This window comes from Podarcis filfolensis, assembly GCF_964270895.1.
Source record: "Podarcis filfolensis genome assembly, chromosome: 1".
NCBI classification, from domain to species: Eukaryota; Metazoa; Chordata; class Lepidosauria; order Squamata; family Lacertidae; genus Podarcis; species Podarcis filfolensis.
In genome coordinates, this window is record NC_139604.1 from 43,040,110 (window position 1) to 43,054,733 (window position 14,624).

At 42.5% G+C, this 14,624-nt stretch overlaps 1 protein-coding gene across 2 annotated transcripts in view; it reads right to left on the minus strand.

Annotated features, from left to right (window-relative positions):
• CCDC93 (CCC complex scaffolding subunit CCDC93) overlaps window positions 1-14,624 on the minus strand; it is a 39,264-nt gene that overhangs the window by 19,131 nt on the left and 5,509 nt on the right. Inside the window, exons 4-12 of one of the 2 annotated variants that reach the window (XM_083582338.1) lie at window positions 13,799-13,910; window positions 11,652-11,750; window positions 8,828-8,884; window positions 6,800-6,900; window positions 5,900-5,917; window positions 4,348-4,384; window positions 2,841-2,933; window positions 1,959-2,009; window positions 59-145 (exon numbers count right to left, since the gene is read on the minus strand). In XM_083582338.1, the coding sequence (XP_083438464.1) occupies window positions 59-145; window positions 1,959-2,009; window positions 2,841-2,933; window positions 4,348-4,384; window positions 5,900-5,917; window positions 6,800-6,900; window positions 8,828-8,884; window positions 11,652-11,750; window positions 13,799-13,910 (655 nt within the window). The remainder of the gene's footprint in view (window positions 1-58; window positions 146-1,958; window positions 2,010-2,840; window positions 2,934-4,347; window positions 4,385-5,899; window positions 5,918-6,799; window positions 6,901-8,827; window positions 8,885-11,651; window positions 11,751-13,798; window positions 13,911-14,624) is intronic. The other variant, XM_083582339.1, reaches the window with a different exon arrangement.

The window sequence follows — 14,624 nt, forward strand, 5'->3', positions numbered from 1 at the left end:
CTTAATAGGCAATTGCTCAGGTATGGTTTTCTTAAAACAGTTTTAAAAAATCACCTACCTTTTCAGCATATTCTGATACTATCTGCTTGATCTCATCAGACTGAAGTCCAACTATCTGCCCTACAGTGCTTGCGGTCAGTCTGCCCTGAAAGTAGAACACAAGTCTTATGAAGGCACATGACATAGCTTTTTGAAAAAGCAGGGCAGTTTGAATTGATGCAAATGCATTGTCTGCTTCCATGAAGAAGTACCACTGTCCTCCATGAAAGCAGCAAGGCTTGGATGGAGAATAAGCAAGCAGAGCTGGCCGGGGCAGTGAGGAGATACTTGGAAGAGTGGGCATCAGCTAGCAAGCCTTTCCCCCCTCATCATAAAATCCGGCTATAGGAACGGGAACAGGACAACATTTGCTACCTTAGCAAGGCTTCCATGGCATTGGCTCAGTTACATCAAGTCAGAACACAAGAATTGCTGCTGCTTTGCTATGAAGGTTCCTTGCTTAAAGTATATTTGAGAGATAAGGAGCATTTTGGACTCATATCCCAAGAATGGAAGAAAGGGCTGTGTATGTAGATGAGGCACCGTGCAAATGAGCCAGGTGGGAAGAGAATTTGAGTGACATCTGCTGGTCACTGAATGTAGATAGCAGCAGCAGAAAGTTTGCATGTGTGCATAGAAGTGATAAGCATTACTATGAGTGAACGAAGACCTTGGCTTTGCTGAGGTATGTGTGCTGTGGGGCAGGGGAGCAGAAAAAAAATTGTGTACAGGATGATAGTGGACTCCATTAGAACCTAGCCAAATGAGAAGGCTCTTCAAAGGTTCCGCGGTTTTGGGAGACAGAAAAGATGAGCAAGAAGTACTTTTCTCTTACTGCTGGTGATCAAACGAATCAGAAAGTCTTCAGCAAAGATATTAAGTTATGTCTTAACAGTCTGGTTTGTTGAGAAGCTGTTAAACCAGGGGTCAGCAAAGTTACTGCGCTTTGGGCAGGTGTCTCCAGCGCCGAACGCGCGGTAGGGTGGAGGAGTGCGTGCCCATACGTGTGTACACACGCTATTTCTGGCGCACTTCCGGGTCGGAGGAGCACTGGAAATAGCTTGTGTGCATGTGCGTGGGCCTCCTCCAACCCGGATGTGCACCGGAAATAATGCTTGTGCATCCGCACAAGCTATTTCTGGTGCTCCTCCGACCTGGAAGTGGGCAGCCGCGAAGCGCAGCACAGGTAAGTGTGGGTGGCGGCAGCGGGGGTCGCTGTGGGCTGGATAAATGAGTCCCTCTGGCCTTATCCGGCCCGTGGGCCTTAGTTTGGGGACCCCTGCTTTAAACCATAGTTTCATGGTTTGTACAAAAAAGGGAACTGGGAGTTTTGGAAGTTTCATTTGTTTCTTCTTTTCACAAAGCGAGGAGTGAAAAGGCTGTGAGCTGTCGTATCTTTGCTTACTAAGCAGAGATAACTCTCCTTATGCTTTTTGTAGGCAAGGACACAGCCAACAAAGGCTAAACACCTTTTGAAAAAGACCACCTTTCAAGCTTAGTAGTCTTTTCCTTGTGTCAATTTACACTGCAATGTAAGGCCTCAGGCAGCCTGACTCCATTTAACCCTATTTCACGGGTTGTGATAGCTTTCAAGTCAATCTGCAGGTGCAGGAGGAAGGAACAGGGATGTGAATAACTTTAGTTGTATATACTGCAGAGTTTGCTTGATAGGTACAGAGTACAGCTAGGCAATAAGAAATATGCATCCTTTCCTTTCTTTCTCTACTGAATTGCAGTTCGCTCCAGTTTCAATTCACAGCCCCATGAAGAAGGGAACTTTCAGATATCAGAAATCAAGATGGAGTGATATCTGGAAAGAATTTTTTTTTGGCCTGTGCTACCCTGTTAATAATACCAGAGTAGTGGTTGAAATAATATTTTTCCCAAAAAAACTTTGACTAACAAACAGAACTGCTTACCTCTTCTGTTCCCATTGCAGCCATCTCAGTCATCAAAGTTTTAATACGAAGCTGATAAAAAATAAAAGTGCTGAGATCAGAACAGTTGTTTCTAAACATGTAGCACATGCTTTAATTTTTTTTATAGAAAAAAAATGTGACAAGGCTTGGAGGTTAGCAAGGAGGTTAACACACTTTCCCTCCCCTTTTCATACAAAACTCCTTCTCAACACTGTGATGGCAGCCTGGAAGCTACTGCAAACATGGCTCCTTAGTACATTGCCTCCACTGAAGAAAACAGCAATGGATATACACACACCCCTCTCCTTTTGCTCACTCATTTATTCACAAACAAACATAACACAAAAAGCTGTGTAATAATCTGAAGTCTCTGCTCCTCTACTTTGGGCAAACACAAAGCAAAAGAAAACATCATTTTCTTTAGGCCCTCACAGCATCATTCTTCTTTGAAAAGTCACACTTCACTTTATTTGAAAACAGGTGCATATACCCAAGTTTATATACATGTGGTGCACCAGCTGTCAACAGCACTCACACATTTGAATGGCTGAGTTTCCGTATTCGATGCAGGGTTAATCCCATTTTAAGGCACCATAAGACATTTAGAGGACAGCAGGACACAAATGCAATACATAAAATAAAGCTATCCACTGAAAGGCAAGTGCACCACTAAAGCCCTACCCACATGCATTTTGTAGCACTGTGTATCTGCACCAAACTCAATTTCAAGTAAGAGTGCATATTGGTTCTGAGAATGCAAAATCTACAGATACAAAAAGGGAAGTGGGGGAAACCTCTATACCACCAGCTTTGTTTCATTTTGTGTAGTAGGAAGTAGCAACCCTGAACTGAGCCTTGTCACAAATTATCAGTGAATTCCACCTCTTCTGCAGCTTGGAGGTCATCTTCAGTGTAGGCATCAGCTTTCCCAGATGATGGAAGCCCAGCAGGCAGCAGCGTTTTCTTGTCTTCAACCTATTGAAGAAAAGGATGTTGTCTAACATTAAGAGGAAAAGGTGCATCTACAAAATCACAAGGCGGGGAGGGGGGCGGAATTAAAAAAAAGGAAACGAACAACGTATGCTTTCAGAATATATTATAAGGAAAGGCTCCAGAGAGCCTTTCATGGACACATTAAAAACACACTACAGTAATAATTCAGACACAGGCATGTATCCAACACTGCTGCTCTGTTCATGCAGCAGACCTCTGCTTCTACAATTTAACTTCCCACCTCCTCTCCCCTGCAGCTCCTCCAGCACCCCCAAAATCTGCTCCAGGGGGCTGGAGGACACTGAGAGCAGATTTTGGGCATGTGCAGGAGCTGAGAGGATGGAGGAAGTTTTGCCGCATGAGCAGAACTCCTCTTGCATAGCATCGGATGAAGCCCAGAAGAAGCAGAACGGTATCCTGAACAGGACCCTCCTAACCTCCTTTCCCTCACAGTGGCTAAATTTTAACGAAAGCATTTGACAGTCTTAGGCTAAAAGCATGCAAGGTCAATAAGATATGATGAAGCGTTGCAGCCATATTTTGTAGAAGTCAACAAAGGGAGTGAGATGCAGCTTTAGGAACAGCATTCTTGCTGCATGGAACTTTGGGGCCTTCCACAACATTGCAATGCATGTACATTTCTGCAAGCGGAAAATAAGCTCCATCGGCTTAATTAACTTCACTGGCAACTTTCTTGGGTGAAGTGCTCTTCGTTCTCTAATACTAATTTAACTCACATCCCCCCAAAAACCAGAGTGTAGCTTGAAATGTTAGGAAACATTTCTTTCCAACAGCGTGTGCTGAAAGTCTGCCAATCTGAAACTGCTTTGCAGGGCGCCACTGGGCTACATCATGCTTGCTAGCAGTTCCCAAGAAAATAACAATAACAGAGGGGTTTTCTTTGTTTGTTTTCTGTTCCCTGTGAATTGCTAAACTGCATTATGCTGAGTTACTTTTGTTTTAGTTTTATTGTTAGCAATGGTTTTAATGTTTACAGTGTGCCACCCTGGGATCCTTGCATGCAGGGCTAATTACAAACATTGAAAAATAAAAACAAACAAAAATAAAGACTGCTGAGCCCCTTTGTCTGGAACAGGCAGTGACAAAAGTCAAACTGGCTCTGAATTTAACCCACAGTGAAAAGGATCATGAACAATTCTAGCAATGTTTCCCCACAATGTGTTGAATACAGCAGCATCAGGGTGGTGACCACAACACAGTAAGATTGGGTGGCCTAGAAATAACAAGCAAACAAGTAGTTTTCAATATTATGAAAAATAATAATCAATTGCTGCATCACACTTTTATATATATATAAAAACCTGCTTTGGTGTCTAGTATTTTGTCCAACACACATATTTTTTCAGCTGGATTCCAGATGAAGAAACAAGCTTACCTTCTCAATTTTCCCTTGTCTGCTGAAACCATACCTCCTAGAAAAAGTAAAAAGGAAGAGGAAAACAAATCAGAATATGCAGCTGGATTCACTTTCATTGCAGAAGATGTGCTTTTGCAAACATGCCAAGACCAGCTCTCAGTGCTTTTTAGAAAAACAACAGCAGCCGCAGCAGCAGTTTGGGGTTAGTTATATTCACCATTTTATTTTGAGTGTACATTTTGTAATTTATATGCCATTAACAAGTAAACCATTTTTCCTGTTGCAACAGTGCAATTCATCATCAAAGTCTTCCCAGTGCATTCTAAACCTCTGCAGTACAGCAGGTTCCAGGGGGGCTGAAAGGGGGGAAGGAGGGGGGTTGCCTTATCGTTAATGACAGTGGTGCTCCGAGGCTTGTTGCTGAATTGCTAATGAAAGCCCGTTTTAATTCCAAGAACATTTCACTTTTGCCCCCCCCCCCAGGCATTAATCTGCCAGCCCTCCCTAGCTTTATTTGCTTTCTCTGTATATGCCCTTTCCACTGAAGTTCTAGTTTAAACATCTCCTTCTGCTGCAGCTGTATTTCACTCTCCCACTAGGGAGTAGTTCCACTGCACTCAGGCAACCAGGTTTTAATATGCTGCTACACAACCTATAAAGCAGAGGATACTGAGGAAGGCACGCTGTGCATGCCGTAAGGTCCCAGGTTCAGTCCTGGTCATCTCCAGGTTGATCTGGTGCAGGGGACCCAGTCTGAAAACCTGAACAGCCATTCCCAGCAAAAGGGAAAGTTGCAGGAAAAGGGTCTGGCTGGAGCAATTTTCTCTCCCATGAGAAAAGTTCACAACATTTGGAGCTTTTTAGATCAGGGAAAAAGCTAAGTAAGGGGCAGGGCAGGGCAGGAACTGATATGAGGGTTCAAACACCATGCACAATGTGGCAAAAGTGGGCATGGTGATAGAGTGAGTGTTCCCCTCTTTCTCATATAACACTAGACCCCAAGGTTGTCCATTGAAGCTAACTGATGGATGGTCTACAGAAAGTCCTTCACAGTGCAGTTATAAACTGTGGCTACCAACTTTGATGGCTTTGAAAGGGGATTAGGCTTATGTTCTGTAGACTGCTATATACCAATGGCTGCTATATTTGTTGTAACTAACAAAGCCATGTAAAATCACTCTAGGCTCCATGATACTGCTGTGTTTAATCACTGCCGTCTGAGATCAGCTGGGTTCATGTGATAAAGGAGTCCTTTAAAATATTTACATATAAAGGAGCAGCAGATGAGGGAGGTAACAGCTAGGAACCTATTTTCCTGCGGAGTATGCGAAAAGAGTGGAAGTTGGGATTTTTTTCCTATGCACTCTTCTCTCTCACCCCTTAGCCCCTAGAGAAAAGTGTGACTTTTGCGCTGAGAAAAAAAGACAGTCCCCGTGAACATTAATTTAACAATGCTGTTAAATACCAAATGTGGAAGACATGTTAACGTGAAAGATGCAAATTCAAGTGCCAAGAGCCAACTAGAAGGGGGGGGGGCACACCACACGTACACAGGAGGAAAAATACTCACAAGAAATAACCAGTGATACTAAAGAAGGGGGATAGGAAAACAAAAAGATGAAGAACTTGAAAAAGTGATCTGGCTTGCCATAGGGAGTAGAAGACACACTTAGGCCACAGTTTCAAACACACTTAGGCTTATTGTAAGTGTGCAAACCACCTGTATGACTAAAGAACTGCAGTGGAAAAGCTAGTGAATCAAAATGTCAATACATTTTATATTATAACCATTTCACCAGTTATTTGTGGCAAGCAACACATTGCTTTTGTGCTCTGTACACACTTAGATTATTCCAGGAGAGTAGCTATGGAAATCTGCTGTCACTAACCCTGAGTCTTTTGACACTTAAATGTGTTGTGGAGCAACATTTCCCCCCAAGAACTTGAGCAGACGGCATGATTAATTACATTACCATCCTGTCTTTCTTCCAAGCTCGAGATGGCATACGTGATTAGCACCCCCCACCCCCATCATGAACCTAGCATGGAGCATAGAGGGCTTTAGCCTTTTCCTTCCCAATCAGGATCAGGGCCCCTGCAACTCCATAGCCAACGAAGGCTCCATCTAAACATATGGGGCCTTTGCTGGTGGTGCAGACTGCAGCTAGTGAGAATGGGTGGCAAAAGATTAAAAGCTCCCCTACCCCTCACTGTACAGTTCCGGAATGGGTCCCCTAGCCTGATAATTTGCAAAAAAAGAGAAACAGCAGCAACAGCAAAGCTACACTATTAGCATCCCTTCTTAGTTGGGCCCTAGAAGACATTTAAGGTTCTCCTGCATCTGCCTACAGGGAAGAGAGAGCCACAGCATGCTGTCTTTCAGATCTTTTGTCTGCCATTATTGGAATCCTTCAGATACCCCCAAGAAATCCTGGGTTCCCTGGAACACACTTTAACAAAATGAATATACCTGCCATATTCCAGAAGCGTAGCATGAACTTTAGACTCCTCGTCGACTAACTTTTCTGCTCCTGCTCGTCGCTGGTATTTCCTTTGTGGCTTGTAAACTTCCTGAAAGCCAACAAAATGAGCATAAACATGTGTCAAACTACAAATGGTCAGTAAGCAATCCAATGTCAACATTCTTTCTCCATAGAAACCTCCTACCTGGACCTTCTCAGGGCTTTTGTGGCTCCATAATACAACACAACACAGTCTGTCATAACATAATATCCTTCACTGGCTGCTCATTGACCTAGACTCACCCCTCCTCCTCCCTTTTGCACTTTCCTAGCTTATTATTACTATTATTAAGAACATGGCTACTCCAGAACATATGGATCTATTCAACCTGATCTCAGACATATCTGCAAAACATCTTAAACAAAGTAAGGAAAAAAAATACTATGCATAATTAAAGAGATGATTAATTCCGAGTCACTGAGGTTAGTGTTCATGCATTCCACTTCTAGCCTCTTATTGAATAATTATGCTTAATTACTACTCTCTTCATTATGGCTACTTTAGCCAGTCACATAGGAAAAGAAAATCGATTTAACATAATTGGGGTGGTGGTAAGAATGTGCAAGAAAAAAAAGTTGCTGAACTAAGTTCAAGGAAATCTTTTTTTTTTTCCTTTTTAAAAAGCAATGCTTCAGTACAGCCAAGTTGTTCTTGTACACGGCTACAGTTAAAAAAGAAAGAAGCATCAATGCCAGACACTCTTTGTTAAGAAGAACTCTCGGAAAAAGCAGTGCCTTCAGATGACACTTCACACTTTCTTCCAGACACAATGACAAAGGCAGTTTACTCTCCCTGAGATACAATGACAAACGAGATCATTGTTTCCACGACTTGGCTTCTCTACTCTGTTGACTCTGCCGGAGGAAGATATGTCAAGAGCTTTTTACCCTCCTTCCTTTTTCCTTTTAAAAATGTTTTGATCAATGTTGGCAGTTTTGCAAGTGGGAAATCTTTTTCAACTATAGCACATCAGTTGAGATGCAACGGAATCCGTTCAAACTCCCGCGTTTCCGAATTCACAGCAGCGCAACGTTCTGTTTTGTGTGGCGTTTTAAAAGTGACATTGCGCCGGACAAAGAGAGACAAGGGAAGGAATACACAGAGCTGGGATTCAAAAGATGAGCACAATGGGATATCAATCTATCAAGCCTCCCAGAGCCACATGTCAACTCCAACTAAAATTAATATGGTATTATAATGGAGCAATGCAATCTATAGAAACAGAGAAATAAAATCCCGTCACAGTAAACCCTCTGCAGGTAGGAAAGGAGCTGATTTATTGCACAACACTGTACACATTTTCTTATGCAGTAGAGTTGCAATGTTTAATGGTGTTCCTGATTATTTCGGCAGTTTTTTTTTACATAAATAAACACACGTATTTATACAAAAATATACATATATTCAATGGGGCTTATCCTCTAGTTAATGTGTCCAAGAAAGCAGCTTTAAAATATTGTGTTTCTGACTCAACTTGCACCCGACTCAAATACAGACTCTAACTAGGGCTGCCACTTGTACTAACCTAGCAGAGAGAGTCATTTGAGGGCTGTATATGCCAAAGTGCTGGGATTGTTGTTGGCATTCCACAACTTGACCAGAAAATTCTCATTTAGTGTGTTACCAATGATGTGGGATGAAACATTTTCTAGCCCCCTCCCCACCGCCATGAACCCCAGGGGAGATCAATTTCTAAAAATGAATTCTTTTATAAAAACTAACTAGGAATGTAGTGAATGGATACCACAATGGATAAAACTGAGCACCTTTGAAGTTGCAATTCACTTGAAGAAAAGTTACTATCCCCAGGAAGCAGGTATGCAGATATATCATACAAACATGGTCTATGCATCTTTAAAAGGGAAGGGGGAGTAAATTAAAGCCAAAATATATACATAATAAAAACAACACTAAATCCAATTATTATTTATTTGCAAATTTTCTGGAAACCCACACTGCTGAATGCCACACTTACAGAGATTTCACTAACTGCTTTGACAGACTTTTCTTTTCTTTGCATGAAGTCATCATCCTGCAAAGCAATTTAGATAGCTTTAAATACCAGCATACAAACATATTTAACCTCAACAGTGTCAACAAAGATTGGCCAGTTGTTGTGTCAACTTGTCCAAAGCTGTGATGTTAAAATGTACCAAAAAATACAACTAATCCTTCAGCAGAATACAAGTAATCAAGGGCCATGTACACACTTCAGAAGGCCCGACAGATTTTTACAAATATGTAAGCTGGTGAAGAAAACTGACTAATGTAGGTTCCAGCCTAATCTCATGTTACACAGCTAGGAGGCTACCACTGACAAAGTCCTATTCCAAGTTTGGGAACTCAAGGCTTTGTTTGATGACCATACCAAGCTTACCTGGCAGACTTCAGATAACAGGGAGGAATATATCAGGAGGCACACACCTTCAGGTAGCTGGGTATTAATTTGTTTACATATTTACATTATCATCATCATCAATATTATTTTATTTATACCCTATCCATCTGGCTGGGTTTCCCCAGCCACTCTGGGTGGCTTACAGCATCTCTAAAAACATAACAAAAACATCAAGCATTAAAAGCCTCCCGATACAGGGCTGCCTTCAGATGTCTTCTAAAAGTTGTGTAACTCTTTATCTCCTTGACATCTGAAGGGAGGATGTTCCACGGGGAGGCTGCCACTACTGTGAAGGCCCTCTGCCTGGTTCCCTGTAACTTCGCTTCTTGCAGTGAGGGAACCAGAAGACCCTTGGAGGAGGATGCTCCTTCAGGTATACTGGGGTGAGGCTGTTTAGGGATTTAAAGGTCCACACCAACACTTTGAATTGTGTTCGGAAACGTACTGGGAACCTGTGAAGATCCTTAAGGACTGGTGTTATATGGTCCCGGCGGCATCTCGCAGTCACCAGTCTAGCGGATGCATTCTGGACTAATTGTAGTTTCTGAGTCACCTTCAAAGGTAGACTAACCTAGAGCACATTGCAGTAGTCCAAGCAGGAGATAACCAGGGCATGCACTACTCTGGTGAGACAGTCCATAGGCAGGTAGGGTCTCAGCCCATATACCAGGTGGATCTGGTAGACAGCTGCCCTGGACACAGAACTGACCTGAGCCTCCATGGATAGCACTTTGAATGGGACATGGTAGCAAATAATCAGTGCAGATCTTTCTGTGGCAATCAATACCCAGTTGCCACATTTTGCACCTGCTATAATCTCTAAACGGTCTTCAAGGACAGCCCCATGTAGAGCATATTTGTTGTTTAGTCGTTTAGTCGTGTCCGACTCTTCGTGACCCCATGGACCAGAGCATGCCAGGCACTTCTGTCTTCCACTGCCTCCCGCAGTTTGGTCAAACTCATGCTGGTAGCTTCGAAGACACTATCCAACCATCTTGTTCTCTGTCGTCCCCTTCTCCTTGTGCCCTCCATCTTTCCCAACATCAAGGTCTTTTCCAGTGAGTCTTCTCTTCTCATGAGGTGGCCAAAGTATTGGAGCCTCAGCCTCACGATCTGTCCTTCCAGTGAGCACTCAGGGCTGATTTCCTTAAGAATGGAGACGTTCGATCTTCTTGCAGTCCATGGGACTCTCAAGAGTCTCCTCCAGCACCATAATTCAAAAGCATCAATTCTTCGGCGATCAGCCTTCTTTATGGTCCAGCTCTCACTTCCATGCATCACTACTGGGAAAACCATGGCTTTAACTATACAAACCTTTGTTGGTAAGGTGATGTCTCTGCTTTGTAGAGCATATTACAAACGTCTAATTGGGAAATTACTAAAGCATGGATTACTGTGGTCAGATTACTTCAATCCAGGAATGGCTGTGGCTGAAGAACCAACCAGAGCTGGAAACAGGTACTCTGCGCCTCTGCAGCAACTTTTAAAGGTGGGAACCAGGAATAGCCTCAGGCTACATAAACCACACTACTGTAGCTGCAATCCTACCTACTTTACCTAGGACTAAGCTCCACAATGCAATTTACATCTTAGACATATGGTGTTAATAGTAAAACATTAGCAGGAACTTGGCCCATCAGATAGAAAAATTCAGAGTATCTTCCAGCACTGACACCTTTAACATCACTTTCCATTTATTGACAAATGAGGCAGAGAAAGATGCTCACTAGTTTGCAGCTGCACAAATAATGAAAGGCACAAACAGACACAGGGAGATGCAAGAATCGTAAGTTGAACTTTCAACAACGTGAGTGAAAACCCCCAAAACACAGCCTTAAAAAAAAAATGAACTATTTTATTTCAGTGGGCAGCTGTCATGTTAAGGTATAGCATTACCAACTGCCAATCACCTTTTAATCATAGAGAAACAATACACCTGGACTTTCCTTCTCAAGGAATGGCTCATTCTGCACTAAGAATAGGTGGGCAACGTATTTTTAAGAATGGGAAACGTTTTGGTGCTTGCACAGTGTAGGTTTGTGTTGCCACTGCACAAACATATTCAAATACAATTTTGTGAAAAAGATCTTACAAGAAAAAAGTGACTTGTGTCAAGAACAGCTTCCCAGAGCATCCGATGAATGCACTTGGATGCACTGCAAATTCATCTACCTTTTTTGATGCGCAACTGGGCATTTAATACTTAAGGAGTTGGACTGAATTACTCTACTCATATTTTCTGCTCCAGTGCCAGCTCATAACGTGTGATCTATCCGCTTATGTCCTAAAACCTATGAGCCAAATCAGCTGGTGCAGGTTTGCATCAATCCTATCCGTTTTAGAGACGGTTAAAAGAATCACTTCTAGTTCTGAATTACAAAAGACGCAGCCAAACATTTACCTCTGGCAGACTGTGTGTCTTCTGAAACTGAGATATAGAATATGAGCGGATGTAATCTCCCATTTCTTCACGGGTTTCTATTGCACGTTTCACAAGCCACTGGGAGAAAAGAAAAAGGGAAACCCTTAAAGCAACACCTTGGATGGATATATATACTCAGGACAGACTTGGATATCAAAAAGGGAATAAAAAATAAGGAAAATCAACACTCTATAAACAAAGGGTTACAGTTATTACAGCTACTTACCTTTCATATTTTGAAACATTTAGACAATGAACATGGGCATCAGTGCATGTTCATCATCTGAACCAAGAAACAGAAAACCCACTGAGTCTCAGCATGACATAAAAGATTAGTGTGTCTGACTGAGACTAGATTCAGCTAAGCGTTACACAGAATAAAACCACTGAAATTAAAGGACATAGTTATGTTGGGTCCATTAATTTCAATAGGTCTACTTCAAGTAAAACTCAGTTGAATATCAACCCAGGATTTAAATTTCTGACCAGCTGTTGTGGCTGATGTTGACCCAGCCACTCCCTTTCAACTCAGCCTACCTCAAAGGGTTATTAGGAGGCTAAACATGTTGAAAGAGCACAAATATGATGGAAGACAGGTTAGGCCCTTGTTTTTCTCACTTGTGGATATTTCTGGCATGTTTCACTCAGCCTTTGCTGTGCTTTTCCTCTGAACAGTGTGAGTTAATCTGTTCTTCATGAGGCCAACTCTGCCTCACATGGACTAGAGGCAGGAGTGGCCAATATGCCGTCCTTCTGATGCTCCCAACATTGTCAGCCAGTATGGTCAATACTTTGGATCATGTGAGCTATAGTCCAGCAACATCTGGAGACACCTGGACTGGGCTGTATGAAACTCCAATTCCTGCTTTTCCATGACCATATCACAAAGGTGCATAGCAGCAAAACCTGAGTAGTCACAAACGACAATCTGCAGGCCCAGATTGGATGTGTCACTTGCTTATCAGGTTGCCCGAAGACTTAGCATGCCAATGGACATAACACAGTACTGGTGCACAGGCACAAGGCTTGAGACATGTGACCTAAAGGAAAATCTTAACTCATGTTGTCATTGTAGATCAGGAGTCGGAAACTAGAAATCTCAGGCTAAGTTCGGCTCCTATTTGGTGCAACCAGGTCGTTGCTGCACTTAGTTGAAAAATACAGAAACAAACAAGGGCCATGGAAGAGTAGCAGGTGCTGGTCTCATTCTGGCTATCAACCTACTTCTCCCCACTTTGTCAAACTGACAACCAGGCAAAAATAGTTGCTGCCTTGCTCTTACATCTGCAGCTCTCAACTCTGCTTTGGTGTGTGTGTGGGGGGGCATGCTCTCTATTTAAGCAGCCAGCTTTCCAGGCAAAGAACTCATCCCTGTTCACTTGCAACAGAAACACCTTCCTGGCTTGGTTTGGCTGAAACGTCAATTTTGCAAATGACGTTCCAAGACAGAGAAAAGCAAGCACATATAAAACTATAAAGCAACAGTATTCCCATTTACATGGGCAATAGCAAACCATTTGAACACTCCGAGTCTTGCTAATAATTGACTCAAATTTGGAAATGGGTTAAATGCTTTGAATTATTTTTATTTCACAGAAGATGGTATAGAAACAATTACATAAAAGATTCTGAGATCCCAAGTTAAACACTAGGTTTAGAAGATGCCTCTAACTTGCTCCTTGTTCAGGATCTAACCAGAGACGGAACTATGCTTCCAATACAGTCTCTGCAAGCAACAGCGATGCAGTATCTCTTTCCATACACTTTTTGGTTACAGGAAATGCTGCAAGGCTACAAAAGGGATTAATCAATGGTGCAGGGATGGGGAATGGATAGCCACCTAGATGTTGCTAGACTCCCATCATTCCTGACCAATGGTTACACTAGCTAGGGCTGAAGGGAGCTTTGAGCCCCACAGCATCTAAAGGGCCTCCTACCCACATTAGTGGAACCATTTGTTTATGATTAGGAGCACACATTCTACTTGGTTGTTTCCTGATCAAAACCATGCCCCAGTGGCTATTAGAGTTGCAGGGAAGAGAGAAAGAGGGTTACAATATGGTTTTTCATCAGCAGGCCTACTATACAGAGGTGTTGGGGGGAGCAACTTTTCAAGGAGCACCTACCTGCACAACAGGAAATATGTGTATGAAATCCAATCCCTGTATTTGATGAGGCTCCAAGCGATGAGGGCACTTCATTCTCGGCAAGACGGATACAATTTTCTCAGTCAAGGCACTGGAAAGAAGGTGAAGGATGACAGAGCTTAAGGTGAAACTTGGTGGAAGCAAAGCCTTAACTAGCCTGAAACTGCCCTCTAGCGGCTGAAATCAAATATTAGATTTTAAAAAGTGAATACACAAAGCAAATTAAAACTGTCCTGATAAATGCTGATCTGTAGGACTGGAGGCACTTCTTTTTAAAAAATCATCTTTAGACAAGCTTGCAAACTCTTATTAAAAACATACACTGGGGAAAAAAATCAAGGTTGTTGTTTCTTTTATAAACCTGTTGTTAAAAGCTTCTTATCAAACAATCAATCTTTACTTCATAAAATGTTTTCAGTTTCAGTCCAGGGAATGGTCTGTGATTTCCTTATTCTAGAATGAAGCTAAGCAAGTGTGAATTCGATCCAGTGTGCCAATGGGATGCACATCTAATCAGTTCTGAGCTTCCCAAGGTAGCGCATGGTAAAGTAACAACAGTTTAAGACATTCATGTGTTAATAGAAACACTTTACAGCCATACCTTGGTTTTGGAACAGTTTAGTTCCCGAACGTTTTGGCTCCCGAACGCTGCAAACCAGGAAGTGACTGTTCCGGTTTGAGAACTATTTTTGGAAGCTGAACGTCCGACGGGGCTTCCAATTGGCTGCAGGAGCTTCCTGCAGCCAATCAGAAGTCGCAATTTGGTTTCTGAACATTTTGGAAGTCAAATGGACTTCCGGAACGG